The sequence below is a fragment of the Papaver somniferum genome, chromosome 7 (assembly GCF_003573695.1).
Source record: "Papaver somniferum cultivar HN1 chromosome 7, ASM357369v1, whole genome shotgun sequence".
Classification (NCBI taxonomy): Eukaryota; Viridiplantae; Streptophyta; class Magnoliopsida; order Ranunculales; family Papaveraceae; genus Papaver; species Papaver somniferum.
The window spans coordinates 41,378,205-41,397,420 of NC_039364.1; the positions used below are offsets into that span (position 1 = coordinate 41,378,205).

A 19,216-nucleotide genomic window follows, 5' to 3' on the forward strand; every position below is an offset into this window, starting at 1 on the left:
CTGGGTTTTTCATAATATACCTCATATAAGGCATTACACTTGATTAATTTTCGATTCGCTGATTAATCGAAGACGATGAAATTTCCAGTTTTAATGGAGGTTACAGTTGATGGAGGAGAAGAGAAGATGAAAAAAAAAGCTGATTCGATTTTGGTTGATTTAAGGTGAAAAGGGTAATCTAGTCAATTTACATCCCCTTTAGGACATCCCCTAACCAAATAAAGGGACATTACTATCACAGTGCCGCCCCTCTACTAAATCATGCCACCCCTATATCAAGGTTGATTTAATATATTAGAATTCATTTTAGGAAGCAAAAGCTTACTAGGATAGCTTGACATTGTCAAGGTGAATGTCTAAAACTTGACACTGATCTTGACAATGCCCATAAAAAATTAGGACATGTCATCTTCACATTGATTTAAAAAATTGGGTTGAAGAAGATTTTTAGGGAAAATAAATGTCTATCGTCAGTGGACTTTGACATTTATGTTCACGTACATTCCATTGGAGAAACTCTAAGATGTTAGAAAGAAAAGAAAAGCTCACGGCTGTCGAACTCTCTAATCCAACGGTCCAGATTGCAAATGGTTTTTGTTGGGTCTGTGAATTCATTTAATCCAACAATTATAATAGGCGGACTTTTCAATAAAACTCAGATACACATACACCCCTTCCTCTCTCCTTTGCAAAACCCTCATTTCTCTCCAAAGTTCTTTTCTTTTCTTCCTCTTATCTTCTTCTGTGAGCAAAGAGAGAAAGAAAGAAAATGAGGACTTCAATGTTTAGATCTGTTGAATCAGCAATCAGAAGAGTATCTACATCTTCACCATCTACCAGTACATCTTCTACTCATTTCGCTAGACGATGTTTCTCATCAGAATCAGCTCCAGCTCCAGCCCGAAAAGTTGCAGTATTAGGTGCTGCTGGAGGGATTGGTCAACCTTTAGCTCTTCTAATGAAGCTTAACCCACTTGTTTCTAGTCTTTCACTTTATGATATTGCTGGAACTCCTGGTGTTGCTGCTGATGTTAGCCATATCAACACCAGATCTGAGGTTTGTTACCATTCTATCTCTCTCTTAGGGTTTTGGTTTTTTGATCAGATCTGAATCCAGAATTGGGCTTTAGTTTATATGTTTTGTTTGATTGAGTTTAGGTTGCTGGATATATGGGCGAAGATCAATTGGCTCAAGCTTTAGATGGATGCGATCTTGTTATTATCCCAGCTGGTGTACCACGAAAGCCTGGAATGACTCGTGATGATCTTTTCAATATCAATGCTGGTATTGTTAAGACTCTTTGCACAGCCATCGCTAAGTACTGCCCACATGTAAGATTTTTTTATTTTGTGGTAGATTTTTAATTTTTTCCACTCATTTGGTTGGTAATTCACTAAGTTTTAAGTATTTTGTTAATGATATAGGCTTTGGTGAACATGATTAGCAACCCTGTAAATTCAACTGTGCCAATTGCTGCTGAGATTTTCAAGAAAGCTGGAACATATGATGAGAAGAGACTCTTTGGAGTTACCACACTGGATGTGGTTAGAGCTAGGACTTTCTTTGCTGGAAAGGCAAATGTTAACGTAGCTGGTATGGTTATTCTATTATTCTTACTTGCTGGTGTCCATTTTAGGATTCAGACTGCGCAAAACTTGGTTTTTGATTTAATTTTCATTTGTTGGTGGACATTTTAGGATTCATTTGTGGTCGTGTATAAATGTTTTTCAGATGTCAACGTTCCTGTTGTTGGTGGACATGCTGGAATTACCATTCTCCCACTCTTTTCTCAGGTAGATTTCGTCTGTATGTCTTGACCTGTATGATAATTAGTCATCTGATCTTCCTTGTTACATGGTTTTAAGAATCAATCCAAATTCAGATTTTAACCTCCTTGTTACCATGTTTTTCTTAAATACTTATCAGGCAACACCAAAGGGAAGCAATCTATCAGACGAACAGATTACAGCTCTTACCAAGAGAACACAAGATGGTGGAACAGAAGTTGTTGAAGCCAAGGCTGGAAAGGGATCTGCAACTCTATCCATGGCGTAAGTCAAATCATGAACATTCAGCTTTTCTCATTACCTAGCATTGCATTTATCTTGATAATATCATAGTTAATTGTTCCGCATAAACTGCTTAAAGTGATTCACTGTTTATTCGATGATGGCTTAACAGCAAACTTCAAATGAGTTCTCATATGCTGACATGTTGTTGTAGAAGACATTCCTTAAAAAATATAAGCATGTTTTGATGTTTTTACGTTAGTGTTGGTTCACTCATGTCATATTCTCAGTTGCAGTTGAGCTTAAGTATCTTGACACTGCTGCACAACCTGCAAAGACCAGTAAAGAAAAGTTTAGGCATATTTTCATTTCTAGCTAAGAACGCATGTGGTTACTTTGGCATATATCATCTTTTATTTGGTCCCTGACTGTATTTTAGTAGTCAGGTATTTTTCATTTGTACTGCGTAAAAGTTTGATTTGAAGTCAAGGTCATAGTCAAGTGAAGCAATGCGTCTCTCCTTTGGTATATTAGTAGTATGTTCTGTTTCCTTCTTCTTTTCTCAAGTTGCAATTAGATTCCATGTTCTTATAAAGCAACATGTGAGTTTCTGAGTAGACGGGTTAAGGCTTTAAGCTACATTTGTCTCTGTTCTTCTTGTGCGTGACCTTAAATTGGTGACTGCTTGTAAATTGTATGGGGGTATGGTCATATTTCCTTAAAATTTCTTTTGTAGTTCAAACCAGATTCTGTGCATAGCTAAAAGTCTTCCGCGCACAAGTTTTGTTATATTCAATGTCTTTTTCAGTTTCTTCGAAATGATGCGTATCAGTTAATAGATACCCATTCCAGATGTAATAGGTGTTTCTTTTTGCTGCTTTTATTCTTTGATCAGGTAAATTTAGGTGTGACTCTGAATCTCATGCTTTTTGCAGTTACGCTGGAGCTGTCTTCGCTGATGCTTGCTTGAAGGGCCTCAATGGGGTTCCAGACATTGTGGAATGTTCTTACGTTCAATCAAACATCACTGACATTCCATTCTTCGCTTCTAAGGTAAGCGAGTCCATCTCATGTACAAAAATAGATTGATGTGAGTGTTGTTTTGAGTCTTGAATCTGTATCTTTGTAATGAGGGTGCAATTCATAAATTGGACTAACTTGTTACCCCTTCTCTAATCCGTACCAAAACTCTGTACAGCTGAAAGTTGTGACGAAGTTTTTTAGATCTTTTCCCAAGCGCTTCTTTTTCAGCTTCTACTTGACCAGCTAAGCGCCTAAATCTAAGTCAGAACGACGGAATGCTTTATGCGTTGTCCATTGTTGAGAACCCTTGTAAAGACCTTGGTTGTTATTGGGCTAGAATCTAGAGTGAACAGTTTTAGATTAACTTTATGTATGACGTCTAATTTGCTAGAAAGCCTCTTACTGGCAGGAGTGGTTACATCTTTCACAAGACCACATTCATATTCTTAGTTTTGTATCGTCTTGTTAAAGCATGGCAATACATTGTTTGGTTTGAAGAGAGAACTTGTTTGTGTAAAACTCTTGTCCAGATTGCATAACTAAAATCGCATTTATGCCTTTGCAGGTAAGGCTTGGAAAGAATGGCGTTGAAGAAATACTTGGATTGGGTCCAATGTCCGACTTCGAGAAAGAAGGCTTGGAGAAACTCAAGCCTGAACTCCTATCCTCTATTGAGAAGGGTGTCAAATTTGCAAATCAGTAATTAGTTTAACAAAAGGTTTTTGATCTATTTCTTATTTCTTTGAGCGAAAATGTTTGGCTGCTGAATGTGGCAAAATCTTCCCGGGTATAATTTTTCTTGTCAGAAGTAATCGGCAGGTTGTATGGTTAATAATCAATCCTTTTGGAAGAGTGTCTGAAATAATATTCCAAACAAAGCTTTCTTAAATTCTAAAATGCCCGATATTTTGCATTGTATCCAGACGTTTTCTTGCATTTCCTTTGGTTCATGATTCAGGAGCCGCGGCTCCCCATTAACTAGAGATGTTAGGCATGGTATATATATTTGACGGGAGATGTTACTCCAAACATGCATGTTTTTACAAGGTCCTGGGCCGTGGTTAAAAATTTAGCCCCTCGAGTAGTTGTAGGGATCCACTACCATAGCTAAGTCAATCCAAAAATATTATCCAAGTAGTAGTGGGATTCCACTTGCATATTCAGCTCAACATTTCCGTCCTCGTTTGTGAAAATGAATTATCAAATCTGACGAGTGAACTTTTATAAAAGACGAAGACGAAGAAACATTAAGTAGACAACTCCCACTTTTGATCTCAAGGGAGAGCAAACCGTTCCAAATGGACAAATGACAAATCCAAGCAATTTACCTTCGATCACCCGTTGAATATAAAACTTGACCAGCATATAGTCAATTTCAAAGTATTGACTAATGACTGCCGACTTAAAAAGTGTGCAGATGTGTCTGTCGTCAACGTGTTCGGAGATTCTAATTAGGTCTCCCATTGGAAGCAGAACTAAGCATCCTTAGAAGTCCAACTCCTAGTTAGTAAGTTCGCGAATGATTCGCGAATCATTCGCGAATTTTTCCGTATCACGAATTTTACCGTCTTATTCGCGTACGTTTGCAACTCCGAACCCAAGTCGCGTATTATGTGGCATTCCCGGATTATTCGCGAATCGTTCACGAATTTTACGTATCCCGAATGATACGTCCGCTTAATTTTACTTTTCAAAGACTCAACTTTTTGGGATTTACTGCCTCCCGAACATACACGACCGAATATTAGACGTGTTGTAGTTTTTATGAAACAAAAACGACCGAAGAGATTTGAAGGTGAAGGTGAGAGAGATCTCAAAATCACTAACCAATCATCTAAACCACCATACGACGTCCTTTTGGATAACTAATGTTGTATATATTATTAATATCATCATATTGAGTTTATTTTTTCCTTAAATAACTCACACATGCATAAAAATTGGTCTATGACCTTATAAATATAAATTATTTGTTATATATAGATACCGAATTTTCAGAGCCGAACTCACATTTATAAATCGAATTATACACGTACGTATGCCGTTCCGAATTAATGACGAATCACGTCCCGTTGACCGAATTTTGGACCGAATCTGGATTTTACAAAACCGTATAATACTCGTACGTTTGCCGTTCCGTACGTTTGCCGAATCCCGAATTGCTAACTAGGGTCCAACTCAGAAGGAAAAAAACGTAGTGAGAGTTGACATATTTTTGGAAAGATATTAAAAAAAATTAGGCCCTTATATATTATTGAGAGTTGACATATTTTTGAGAGTTGACATATTCTAATTAGGCCCTTCGGAAGGGACTCCCTCCCGAAGGTCCCGTAGGGAGGGAGTCCCTTCTATGGCCACTTTTTTGTGAAATGAAGAGTAACAAAAACTTTCAATTTCATAAAAGGATTTGGAAATTATTTGGTGGTAGCTTTTGGGACTTGAAAAACCAAAGATGCCCCTCCCGTTTAGTCCAATTATCTTATGTATTCTATTCTTGTAGGGGCATAATTGGCAACAAAATTTTAATATAACATATCTAAAAATCCGTGTCTTGGAATTTTACAAATTTTATCTCGTTGGAAAGGTATTAAAAAAATCTACGCAATGAGTACAAACAACAATATCAAATTTAAAGTTTTTACGAAAAATTCGGATGTGTTTATCCATTTAGGCAAAATTTTCGAAAATTAATGTATATCCATTATGCAAACCACCACAAAGGATACATAATAATTTATGTAGCCATATTTTGGTTTATGCATCAACTTATTTTCCGTTGCAACTAATAAAAAGATGTACTACCTTTGTTTCAAGAAAAGTGATACTTTCACTTTGGCTAGACCACCACAAAGCCATATTTTAGTTTATGCATCGGCTAATTTTCCGTTTAAGAAAAAGTGATACTTTCACCCTGTATCAGAAAAAATGATATTTTCACGTCTTGTCAGGAAAAAAATGATACTTTTAATACTTTCGTGCTGTGTCAAGAAAAATAATACTTTCACGCCATATCAGGAAAAATGATATTTTTCTACCGTGTCAGGAAAAATGATACTTACACGCCATGTCAGGAAAAATGATACTTTTCTATCGTGTCAGAAAAAATGATACTTACACGCCATGTCAGAAAAAATAATATTTTCACGTCGATTTATTCGGTCGACCGTCCCACCGTGGCAACGGTCATCTAGTCATATTCAGTTTTCATCAACTAAATTGTCACACAAGCATCGTAATATGATTAAAATTAATTTCTGGTACAATTTGATTTGGACCCATGTATTAGCTTATTATAAATGGATCATTTGAAACTTGAAAACATACCATCTTTTTGATCGGTAAAAGAATAAAATACTCCAAGTTAACTTTGAATTAATCAAGAGTCCCAAATAGGTCCAAAAGCAGGAATCCCAGCACCTTTGCATGCATCGACAACATCCCTACTACCTTCAGGATTGCTAGTTACAACCACAACCTGAGCGTCCCATTTCTTCGCGGCATCGATGCTCATTTTAGCTACATTCGGCCGACCAAGAACTGCCGTATCGTGAACAATAACCTTGTCCTTTGGAAACCCGCTCATCATTTCTTGTATCTCTTTCCCAAAGTTCTGCTCAATTCCTTTAGCAACCCAAACTACGCAGACATCAGCTCTGGATGGTTGCAAAAGGAATGATAAAAACACACAGATTCCTGATCCTGTTGCTACTAACACAACTCTTTCGTACATGTTGACAAGGTAGGGAAGACCAGCAAAATGAACTCCTCTAACCCATAAATGACTTGGAGGATTTGAAACCAAGGTTTTAGTGAAATCGCCAACTGCACCAGCTAACATCATATGTTCATTCTTTCCATCTGATATGATTCCGAATGCATGCCACTCGGAGAATGGTGATGGACTAATTCTTCCAAGGATTCCCGCTTTTATTCCACCTTCGAACTTGATTATCGAAGCATGATTTGAAGGAGCAGATACTCTTACGGGTACCCGTCTTACTGTTAGCCATGGGAGAATGATAACAATAGTGATGACTAACGTGAACCAAAATTCTTGAGTTTTAATGAATCTTGATAAACTGAAGTCATAGGTTTTTAGAGCAGGTCTGTAAGAGTTAGTAAGAACGATGAAGACCCATACGAGAACGAGGGATGTCCAACCATAATGGCAACTGCAAGATGGAACTTAGCTTATATAAAGACAACTCTTTTTATTGATGTTTAGAAAATCTCTCAAAACTAAACACAAGCTCTAATCTTGCTCATATGATCAAACCACAACTTTGGTGATCATATATATATAGAACTATGAATTCCTTTTCCTAGTCCTATTACCTTATTACATGTCTTTCCTTTTCTTAGAACTAGATGACTTCTAATTCCCTTAGGATTACATCAATTTCCTAATCTTGTCTTAACCAGCTTGTTAGTGACTTCTATGTTGAAGTTTAACCAACATTCTCCCCGTTAAGCTTCAACCTTACCCGTGACATATCTTGTACTCCAATCAATTGTCTCATTTCTTCAAACTTGATCCGAGCTAATGCCTTTGTCAATATATCTGCTTTCTGCTCAGTTCCTGGTATGTGTTCAACGTTGATGATCTCCTTCTCGATACATTCTCGTATGAAATGGTACCTTTTGTGAATGTGTTTCGTCTTCCCATGAAACACTGGATTTTTAGTGAGTGCAATTGCAGACTTATTATCAATCTTGATGAGAACTTTTTCAGGTTCTCTTCCTTTGATTTCACCCAACAGTTCTTGAAGCCATATTGATTGTTTAGCTGCTTCTGTTGCAGCCATAAACTCAGCTTCACAGGATGAGAGGGCTACAATGTCTTGCTTCTGTGAACACCACGTAATAGGTGCTTCACCTAGATAAAATATATGACCAGTTGTACCTTTTCCATCATCTTGGTCAATATTATGACCGCTGTCACTATACCCAACAATTCCTCTTGATCCTCCTCGACCATACTTCAATCCACAACTGATTGTTCCTCTTAGATATCTCAATATCTGCTTTATTACATCACCATGAGACTTGCGTGGAATCTGCATATAACGGCTGGCTACTCCCACAGAGAAAGCCAAGTCTGGTCTTGTGTGTAACAAGTATCTAAGGAATCCAACATTTCTTCTATAACTCGTTGAATCAATCTCTGCTTCTTCTTGTGCCTTTGAAACTTTAAGTCCAAACTCCATTAGTATCTTAGTTGGATTACAAGTTTCAAGTCCTGCTTCTTTCAGAATTCTCCTTGCATAAGCTTCTTGTTTAATCTGAATCCCATCTACTCCTTGATGGACTTCTATGCCAAGGTAATAAGTGAGTTTTCCGAGGTCTGACATCTCAAACTTTGATGACATTTCTCTCTTGAACTCATTGATCACCTTAAGGGAGTTTCCAGTCAAAAATAGATCATCTACATAGACTGCAATCACAAGAAGCGTTCCCTTTTCTTCTCTTCTGTATACTGATGTTTCTTTAGAGCACTTAACAAATCTGATTTCTCTTAAGATTTGATCTAACTTTGTATTCCAGGATCGAGGAGCTTGTCTTATACCATATAGAGATTTTCATAACTTATAAACTTTATGCTCTTGTCCTTTTACTTCGAAACCTTCTGGTTGTTCAACATACACATCTTTACTTAGTTCGCCATGCAAGAATGCCGTCTTTACGTCTAAATGATGTATTTCCCAAGAGTTTGATGCAGCTTCTGCTATTAAGAGACGAATTGTCTCTAGTCTAGAAACTGGTGTGAAAACTTCATCAAAGTCTATGCCTGATTCTTGAACGTATCCCTTAGCTACAAGTCTTTCCTTATATTTGTTAATAGTTCCATCAACATTTCTTTTAACCTTGAAGATCCACTTAAGACCAATCACTTTTACCCCACCTGGCTTATCAACTAGAAACCAAGTCTTGTTTCTGTTGATTGAAATAATTTCTTCTCTATATGCTTGTGTCCATTTAGTCGAGACCTTTGCTTCCTGAAAATTCCTTGGTTCATCATTAACAGAAAGTAGCATAATCTCACATTCTTCTGCAGCTTGAAGAACATAATCCTCCAGATACTGTGGCTTTTGTATCTGTCTTGTTGATTTTCGCAGTGGAATGGGTTGAGTTATTTCATCGATCTCTTCTTCTTCTTCTTCGTTATTCTCAGTGTTTTCATTATTCTCTTCTTCTTCTTGATTAACATCATTGTTTCCATTGGTATTGATGATTATGGGTCCTTCGCCTTCATCAATTACTTGACCCCATCTCATGTGAAACATTCCTGGATCCCTATTTGGTCCATCATTAGTTTCTTTCCAGTTCCAGTTTGATTTTTCATCGAATACCACATCTCGACTCACTATTACTCTTTTCGTTGTTGGATTGAATAATCTGTAAGCTTTGGCTCCAGGCTCAATTCCTAGATTCACAAGAGTCTGAGATCGATCATCCAGTTTCTTAAGAGTTGTAGAATCAAATTTTGCGTATGCTTTGCAACCAAACACTCTTAAATGATCTATGTTTGGTTTTCTCTTTCGCAAACTTTCATATGGAGTCATGCCTTTCAGAGCTTTCGTAGGTATCCTGTTTATTAGGTATATGGAGTGTCGTACAGGTTCTCCCCATAGATAATTAGGTACCTTCATAGAGTTTAAAGAACTTCTTGTCATCTCCATTAGAGTCCTGTTTCTCCTCTCCACCACTCCGTTTTGTTGTGGTGTATATGGTGTAATAGGACCACATAAATCAGCATGAAAAAGCTCTAATGGCTTTGAGTCTCTGAATGTTGTTTCTTTTGGAAAACCTTGACGCGTTTGTTTCCCAACTAAACATGATTCACATATCCTTGATTCATCGTTTATCTGTGGTAGCCATCGAACCATCTTGTTCTGAGACATAGTTTTTAAGGTTCTGAAACTTATGTGTCCTAACCTTGCGTGCCACTTCCATATCTGATCTTCCAGTCTCATATTCAGACACAATGGCCTTCCAATCATGAGACTTATCTTGTAGAGTCTATTCTGTGAGCGTGAGACTCTAACTAAAAGTCTTCCACTTGGGTCATGAACTGTTAGATAATTTTGTCGCATTCTAACATCACATCCAACTTCTGTAGCTTGTCCTAAACTTAGAATGTTGCTTTGTAAGTTTGGGATGAAGTAGATGTTTGTGACAAGCTTCTGTTCTCCGGTCTTGCTCTGAAATAGAATTGATCCTTTCCTTTTAATTTATACAGAAGATCCATCCCCAAACTTCACTTTTCCTTTGATTTTCTCATTGAGTTCAGAAAAGTAGTGTCTCTTACCAGTCATGTGATTGCTGGCTCCATTATCTAAATACCAGATTCCTTCTTCTCCATCCTTTGATTCGTAGTTCTTTGGTATTAGTTTCCCTTCGTTTAAGAATACAACTTCGTGCATGAAAAGAGCTGTATCTGCTTCCCTTGTTTCATTCTTGTTTGCTTCTTCCATCTTTTGTATTCTTTCAGGGCATACAGAGGAGAAGTGTCTTGGTTTATCACATCTGTAACAAATAACGTTTGATCTATCCTTATTTTCTTTCCCTTGGTTTTGATCATTCTGACTTGTTGTTCTATCTTGTGAGTTAAATCTTCCTCCCCTTCCTCGGCCTCTGTTTACTCTACCACCTCTTCCACGACCTCTTCCTCTTGTCGCAGAGTTTTGTTGGTAAGAGTTTGTGTACAAGAGTTTTCCTTGAGTTTCTCCATTGTTTTCTTCATCAAGGATTCTCTCTTCATATGCTTTCAATCTTCCAATTATATCTTCATAGCTAGTCTTCTTTAAATCTAAGACTTGTTCGAGAGAAGCTATGATATGAATATACTTGGATCTTGGTAAACTATTGAGAAACTTCTTTACCAGTTTATCTTCATCAATGGATTGTCCAAGTGACACAGCTTTTGAGGCTATCTTTGATAGTTTTCTTGCAAAGCTATCAATAGTATCAGTGTCTTTCATCTTCACTCTTTCAAATTCAGACATTAAGGTTTGCAGACAAGCTTCTTTGACTCGATCAGCTCCGAGATTACGTTCCTTTATTGCATCCCAAATTTTCTTTGAAGTTTCCTGTTCACCAACTTGTAGAACAAGACATTCTCGTATTGCTTGAAAGAGTAATCCAATGGCAACATTGTTTTTTTCTGGGTCCAATGTACCAGGATCAATTGTTTCCCAAACTTTGTAGATTTTCATCAGTACCTTCATTCTCATGGCCCATACTGTGTAGTTTGTGGCGTTGAGGATTGGAACTTGTATTGATGGTGGTGTGAACTGTTTTGCACCCACAATGGTGGTGTCGTTTTCCATGGCTCAGAAACAAGCTCTGATACCAATTAATGGCAACTGCAAGATGAAACTTAGCTTATATAAAGACAACTCTCTTTATTGATGTTTAGAAAATCTCTCAAATCTAAACACAAGCTCTAATCTTGCTCATATGATCAAACCACAACTTTGGTGATCATATATATATAGAACTATGAATTCCTTTTCCTAGTCCTATTACCTTATTACATGTCTTTCCTTTTCTTAGAACTAGATGACTTCTAATTCCCTTAGGATTACATCAATTTCCTAATCTTGTCCTAACCAGCTTGTTAGTGACTTCTATGTTGAAGTTTAACCAACAAACCAGCGAAACAATGTATTCTTTCGAAAACGTTATGATGAAGATGGCGAACAAGAGGAATTGCTGCCAAGGAAGAGAGACCGATGAGAAATAAAAGGGAAGAAGCAACAGCAATGATCTCTGAAGAAGTGTTGTTTCTATCATTTAGGGTCAGAATTAGAGCGAAGATCAACCACGCAGTGGCAGAAACGCCACAACCACTGTGTATACCTCCAAGGCATTGAAGAAAAGAAGTTGTTGCAGTTCTTATTTGTACAGGGATCCATGACCTTCCTAAGACCTTCACTGCTAACATGAACACAACCCTTAATATAGCTTCATTTCTACATAGAACAAGTGCAAGTATATTGGCAATAGAAAAGAGAGCAGCCTTTTCTTTTGCATATGGGAAACGCCCGATGGCAGCGAGAATTAATCCGATCATATTTAACGTGAAACAAACAACGAACAGTCGTTTTTCGACGGTAAAAAGCCCTTGATCAAGTAAAATGATTGAAAGTCTGGATTGAGGTTTTTTTTGGTGGTATCTTTCGCAGCAGTGATTCTTGTCTCTTGATGGATGTTTTGAATCTAAACGAGGGCTTACGAACGGAGTTTTGCTTCTCGAGATCTTCTTCAGTGAAGGCCTCTAATTCTACATCTTCATCATCCTCATAAATGGTCTCATCATCATGGTCATCCTCCTCGTCGACATCCAAGTCACAAAAATGATTACTAGGTCGACTTAGAGATCTATGAAATGACCCAGTTAAAGGTGCTGGAAACACCTTGAAAGAACTCTTTTGAGTCCACGGAAGCCATACCCATGTTGCATTAGACGACTCTTGGGGCGCTTCAACTACAGGAGGAGGAGTTGTTATTGAAAATTGACTTGTTTTATCGGGAATGATCTCAAAGGCAACTCCACGACAACTTGAAAACCTTGCTACTTTGTGTTCTGCCATTTATGAAATCAGAAAAGAGATTGATGTACAGAGAAAAATTTACTAAAGAGTGAGACAGAGAGATTAGACGTAGAGAGATAAGAGGAAAGGATATTGAATGGTTAACAATGCCCATTCTGAGAACTATTTATAGATAATTAATTAAGTGATGAGAGTGAGACAAAAGAAACAAGAAGGAAACAAATTAAGAAGAAAGTCAAGAGTCAAGAGACATACCATGATAGCATAAGAATCTTTGAGATTATATTAACTTGTAATTTGATACGACTTGGTAAAAGCCTAATATGATGGTAAGTTGATTAATCTCTTTATTAGTTGTTAATACAAGTATTTGTTGATCAAGCAATTACCAGAATTAACAACGTAGTTTCATATGACAAGGAAATTTAACGAAGCTAAAATGATGGTGATGGTTGATGCGTGTCAAACTGGCAATGTCGCCCCTTGCGATGCCAGGAGATCACCTGGGCACTGTCCAGACAACTCGCATTGTGATTTTTCTGGGGAGATCGAACAGGAGAGAGATTTGGGCACTTCGGTAGTCCTGTCCATGCATGTTTCCATTAGGGGACGAAGAGTTTGTGTTCATAAGACTAATTTGGTCCGACTCACATTTTCAATTTCGGAAAATGGGTCATTTGTCCAAATATTTTAAAATCACGGTATAAATGGACGAGTAAAAAATAGTTTGGGTGAAATGGCAAAAAAAATAGCAAGGATGAAACTGGATTCATCCTACCTTAAATTTAAAAAATAGCAAGGATGAAACTGGATACATCCTGTGTAAATTAAAAATAAGAAAAAATATTTGAAAATAGGCACGATGAAACTGGTTACATCCTGCCTATTATAACATTTTTGTCCATTTAAACAGTATCAAAATCTAACTGTCTATTTCACCCAGGAATTGTTGATTTTGGTCTTTTTAACCAATTTTGTGTTTCCATTTTTGTACATGTCAAATTCATAATTTTCTTCGTTAGTGTACTCAATCAATAACACAGAGTACTTGTACAATCGTTGGCACGGTGGGAGGGCTGACCGAAGAAGAATCTGAAGATGGGTATGTCTGCGACTACTTACGCCCCGTTTCAGAAAAAAATGTTTTTTTCGTTTTGTTTCAGAAAAAGTGATACTTTCGCTCAGTTTCAGAAAAAGTGATACTTTCACCTTGTTTCAGAAAAAGTGATACTTGCGCTCCGTTTCTGAAACATGACGAAAGTATTACTTTTTCTGAAATAACGCGAAAGTATCACTTTTTCTTAAACGAGGCGAAAGTATCACTTTTCCAGAAACGAAAAATTAGTCGATCCATAAACCAAAATATGGTTGCATGATGCGTTATGCATGCTTTGTGGTGGTTTGCATAATGACTATGAATTCAATTTTCGAAAATTATGTCTAAAGTGAAAGTATCACTTTTCTTGAAACGAGGGAGTAAATACATAAATGTTTTTTTTAAAGCATGTACATACATTTTATTAGTTGTAACGGAAAATTAGTTGATGTATAAACCAAAATATGGCTACATAAAGTATTATGTATCCTTTGTGGTGGTTTGCATAATGGATATACATTTAATTTTCTAAAATTGTGCCTAAAATGATAAACACTTCCGAATTTTTCGTAAAATTTGATATTGTTGTTTGTGCTCATTGCGTAGATTTTTCTATAACCTTTCCAACGAGATAAAATTTGTAAAATTCCAAGGTACGGACTTTTAGATATGTTATATTAAAGTTTGCTTTCCAATTATACTCTAAAAGAATAGGATACATAAGGAAAACTAGGATACATAAATTATGTGAAAAGGCTTCACCAAAAAATGCCTCACCAAATTCAATCTTTTTTATCAAATTGAACATTTTTATTAGGTTTCAATTTACAAAAAAGTAGTCATAAAAGGGACTCCCTTCCTTCGGGCCCTCCCGTCAGTCGGCCCAATTAGCGAATCATCCATTTCTTTTAGCGTTTCTATTCGGGAAAATTAGGCGTAGGCCCAAAAAAAATATTATTCTTATTGTCAGGCCCATAATTAATTTTAGATACCGTGACACCCAAAATTATCCGAAACTATTAGGAATCAATACATAACTCGTTATGCATATTATTTTTCAGTCATAACTCGTTAAGCAGTCTAATTTTTCAGGGGTATAATTGGCAACGTAACTTGGATATAACATATCTAAAAATCCGCGCCTTGGAATTTTACAAATATTATATCATTGGAAATCTTTTTAAGAGAGCTACACAACGAGTACAAACAACAATATCAAATTTTTGTTTTTCACGAAAAAATCGGAGGTGATCATCATTTTAGGGAGAAATTTCGAAACTGACTACATATTCGTTATGCAGACTCCAAAAAAGATGCATAACACATTATGCAGACGCATAACAAATTATGCAGCCATTTTTTCGACTGCATAACAAGTTATGCATCTATAACAAGTTATGTAGCCATTGTTTTGGTTGATTTTAGTGCGTACAGAAAAATTGATGCATAATGCGTTATGCAGCCATATTTAAGGATGCATATCAGCTTATGCATCCATTTTCTCGATGCATAAAAAATTATGCAACAATTTTCTCGATGCATAATGCATTATGCAGCCGTATTTTGGATGCATATCAGGTTATGCATCCATTTTCTCGACTGCATGATGCATTATGCATCAATTTTCAATTTCACACAAAATAACAAAGATGCCGGATAATATGTTATGCATCCATTTTTCAATCTACCGAATCCACTACTCTAGTATTTCGCCCCACTACTATGAAATTTCCAGACCAAAGTCACAATATGAACTTGAATATTATTTAAGATTGTGATGATTATATAGATCATATGAGCTTCACCATCTTCAGAATTCTTCAAAAATAGGTCAGGTGGTTTCTCAAACCGCAAGGCCGAGCTGGAGACTAGGGATGATGCAAAGTCGTATCACAACGACATGTGTCTAAAAATAGCAATGCTAAATGTTCTTACCTTAATCTCAATCCAAAGTTTCCATTGTAACCCACATTGACAAGAAAAAACAAACACGTTATGATTCTATGTTTTCTCTGAGAGTCTAATAGATGAAAAAAAAAAACGCAGCAGTAATCAACGTGTATCACTCTACAAATCGAAGTATGATATGAAATCTTTAGTCTTCTATCATCATAAAAAGAAAGATCTAAGCCCTTCCCGACCTAAGAAAAATGCTCCAAAACAACACTCTACACCAGGTACTCAGACCAGAATTAATAATCCACAAAATGAAAAATGATTTCCCAAATTACACCAAAAACCAAACAAGGTGTACTGTTAAGAAACCCACAAATTAAAATGAAATTAGCTAAAAAGATTGATAAGAGTAAACTAGGTTTAGTAATTTAACCTATAATCTAGGCGACTCAAAACCCAAATAAAAGGACCAAAACTTCAGGAGCAGTATGCGTGAGAAAGGGAGAGAGATCACCTTATCTTTGACACCAGTGATACGATGGAAAACAATAGCTTGAATCACAGAGTTCCTGCTCTCTCAAATCACAGAGATTATTCCCGTGAAAAGAGATACTTTGACCTAAAATAAAAGAAAATGATTTTTTGAAAAATATGGGTCGGAAGAAATGGGTGCGCGTATGAGTTTTTGGGACGGTGGGTTTGTGGGTGGAGAAATTTGAAAAACTGGGTCTCAGCGTAATTTTCACTTTCTATAACTGCTAACATTTGATTAGCGAACTTGTAATTTCGTACACATCTTCATCCTAAATTTTATGCAACTGCTATTAGTCAAACAAATATTTAGATACTCAAGTAATATGGTGACTCACTGTTCTTGACCAATAGAAAAAAATTATATTAAGGAAATATTTGCACAGTTTCTTGTTTCTTATCTTGGAATTCTTAACGGGGCTTCTACAAGATTAAAATCAGTTTGGAATGTAATTTTGCAAAACTTCAAAACAAACGACAACTAAGCTTAGCCAAAAATTATTTTTCTCATTTTTGGTGGGCGTTATCTACGTGGTCTTTGACACTACGGTCTTCTTTCTACTTTGCGCATTCTCTTTGCATTGGCCAACATTCAGTCCTAAAGAAATCGCTCCCAAGTCTTAAGTCTCCTAACCTTTTGGTGCCCAAATTGGCGAAAAGTCAGAAATGATGCCCAAGAGAATGGATAAGTAGTACAAGTGGATTTCTTCTTTTTCCGTGAACAAAATTGCCGCGTGAAAGGACAGTGAAAGACAAAGTCTAAGACATTTTGCGCCCGTCCTTGTCGTGTAAACACCCGTCCTTCCAGCCTTTTGACATTATGTGAAAGAAGTTTTCCAGGAAGACGGCATTCTTCGGCTCAAATACAGATTCTAGTACCAATACAATAAGTGGGATCAGAGTGACGACTTAACAATCAACATGACGATACAAGTAGATGGATTTATCTTTGTGATAACTAGTTAATTGTCAGTTTCTGTAGAAATAAATAGAAGGAGAATGAAAAGATGATAATATTATAGACTTTCTGTCTGTTGGGAGCTAAAATTTGGAAATGGAATCGTATCTTAGGAATTGTTCTTCTAATCATTGATCTAGTCTTTGACTTTGGACTTTTCGTACTTATGCAGAAGTGATGAAGTTTCGCTTCCCAGCAGAAAAAAACAACATAAAGAAAAATACATTCGTTTGATTATGCTAGCTAGGATTCAGTCCAATAACAATAACGAAAATGATAGAGTGACGATACCAGTGGTAAAGTCACTTGTGATGATATCAGTGACCGGAGTTCGAAACTCGCCAACGTCAAATTTTTTACCGATCAAAAAAGAAAAAAGAAGGATAGAGTGACTGAAAAAAAAGCACAAAGAATGCATCATGTGAGAGGGTGATGGGTCCATTCCTGCCCTACCCTTATCCAATATAGAGAAGGGATATTTGAGACCGTGTGATCCCCTCTCGGTGCAACCCTTCGGTGTATCTAGAATCACCCTAACAATAATCTAAGACCAATTCAGTTCCAATTGTTTAAGCACGACGTATCTTAGTATACATCATGCTTACATCATATTATGAAAGGCGAACTATCAACAAGCTCGATCACTAAACACTGTAACCAATTGTAAAATATTTCCTACGTTTCAAAAAGATAGATTAGTTTTATGTCTGATTTGTACATGAAAGAAGGTTATCTTTTCAAATGGAGATAAAACATTATAAGAAAGCCTTGAATATATGGTCAAGGTCAATATTCCTAAACACCGATCCGAATTGAGCAGTCAAGCACCGAAATTCTGAAATGCAAGCTTCTTTAGTTGGGTAGCCTAGGTGACTCTAGTTATCATCATGTTGACATAGAAATAGATGCATTTATGTATAAATGCATGGATAAACAACATTCTTGCCTAGATAACAACGTTGTTTGGTTTGGGTTTGTAAAAGAGAGTGACCGTAAAGAACCTAGATGAGGTGTATGAGGCCAAACATTATATTCCTTTCTCATATGACGGTTGTATCTTGCCTCTGCGCAAGTTGTTTCTAGGCAGGTGAGCCGGTGTAAAAACTTTTGCTACACTTTTATGGGATAATTCTTTACAAAATAGTCCCTAACCTATCCTAAAACTTGTTTTGGGACAAAAGGTTTTGGTTTTGGTTGTATTACCGGGATCTTATTATTCTTATCAGTGGTTCTGGACAGATCGTCCATTTGAACCACTGGAAAACCGTATAGACACAAAAATTAGGTGGGTCGCGGCTTTTAGTGTTTTGAGTCTGTGCAGTTTTCTCTTTGTTTAAATGGACGGTTCAAATAGAATGTTTGTATTCTTATTACACATCACGAATGTATTATTGTTAACGACTTTGATCTTTGGCTAACTAATGTAAGGCGTCTTACGTTAAGTACATTTAAGAGTTATGCATTCTGGAAAAATACATACGATATGTGTAGGCAGGATAGCAGAGACTTTGAAGCGTCTCTCAAAATTTGATAATGAAGCTCTTGCATTTGCCAAAAAAAAGAAAAACGGAATAGCTACGTGCTCGCAGTCTAACTAGTGATCCAAATAATTTTAGACTCTGGATGTAAGAAAAGTAAACTTTTTCGATGGCGTGTGTCACTGTGTTGGACTTGACTAAAAGTTGTATCGTGATTAGAATTAGGGAGTTGAGTTACTATCATACTTATGGTGATTAGATATGTGAGACTGTGCGTTTAACCGACTGATGCAGTGCATCCCTACTTTTCTACATCGAAAAGTGAAAGACAAAAGCCAACAGTGATACAAATTAATAAGCCCAAACAGCCGTCGGAATAGACAGAGAAGACATACTGTATACGTAAAGTAAAGAATTTAAGATTTCTATTCAAACAATGCTAGTGGAACTGTGGAAGTGTGAGGGGGGAGTCTGGACCTAAACGCAAATGGCTAGGGCATTGATACATTTCGGCTATTCACTTTCTCATCCTTCACTTTATTTCTTCCACTACTATTGGAGGTTGGTCAACGTATTGGACCAAATAAGTCCAATCTTAGATTCTAATGTGTTTTGATCACAAAATTATACTCCTTAAACTAAATCCTTAACATCCAAATTTTACCAA

The 19,216-nt window shown here is 36.7% G+C and overlaps 2 protein-coding genes across 2 annotated transcripts; one reads left to right on the plus strand and one right to left on the minus strand.

The window, feature by feature from the left end:
- Positions 1–663: 663 nt before the first annotated feature.
- On the plus strand, positions 664–3,951 carry LOC113297073 (malate dehydrogenase 1, mitochondrial-like). Its single transcript, XM_026545476.1, has 7 exons — positions 664–1,057; positions 1,159–1,332; positions 1,426–1,594; positions 1,733–1,794; positions 1,928–2,052; positions 2,946–3,063; positions 3,599–3,951. Exons 1-7 carry the CDS (start codon positions 770–772, stop codon positions 3,734–3,736), a joined length of 1,074 nt encoding a protein of 357 aa, XP_026401261.1. The 5' UTR covers positions 664–769; the 3' UTR covers positions 3,737–3,951.
- Positions 3,952–6,409: 2,458 nt separating this feature from the next.
- On the minus strand, positions 6,410–12,707 carry LOC113292607 (adenylate-forming reductase 06235-like). The gene is made up of 4 exons (XM_026541489.1): positions 12,262–12,707; positions 11,767–12,212; positions 6,680–7,218; positions 6,410–6,628 (listed from the first exon to the last, which is right to left on the minus strand). The coding sequence occupies exons 1-4, from the start codon at positions 12,627–12,629 to the stop codon at positions 6,410–6,412; spliced, it is 1,572 nt and encodes a 523-aa protein (XP_026397274.1). The 5' UTR covers positions 12,630–12,707.
- Positions 12,708–19,216: the final 6,509 nt, after the last annotated feature.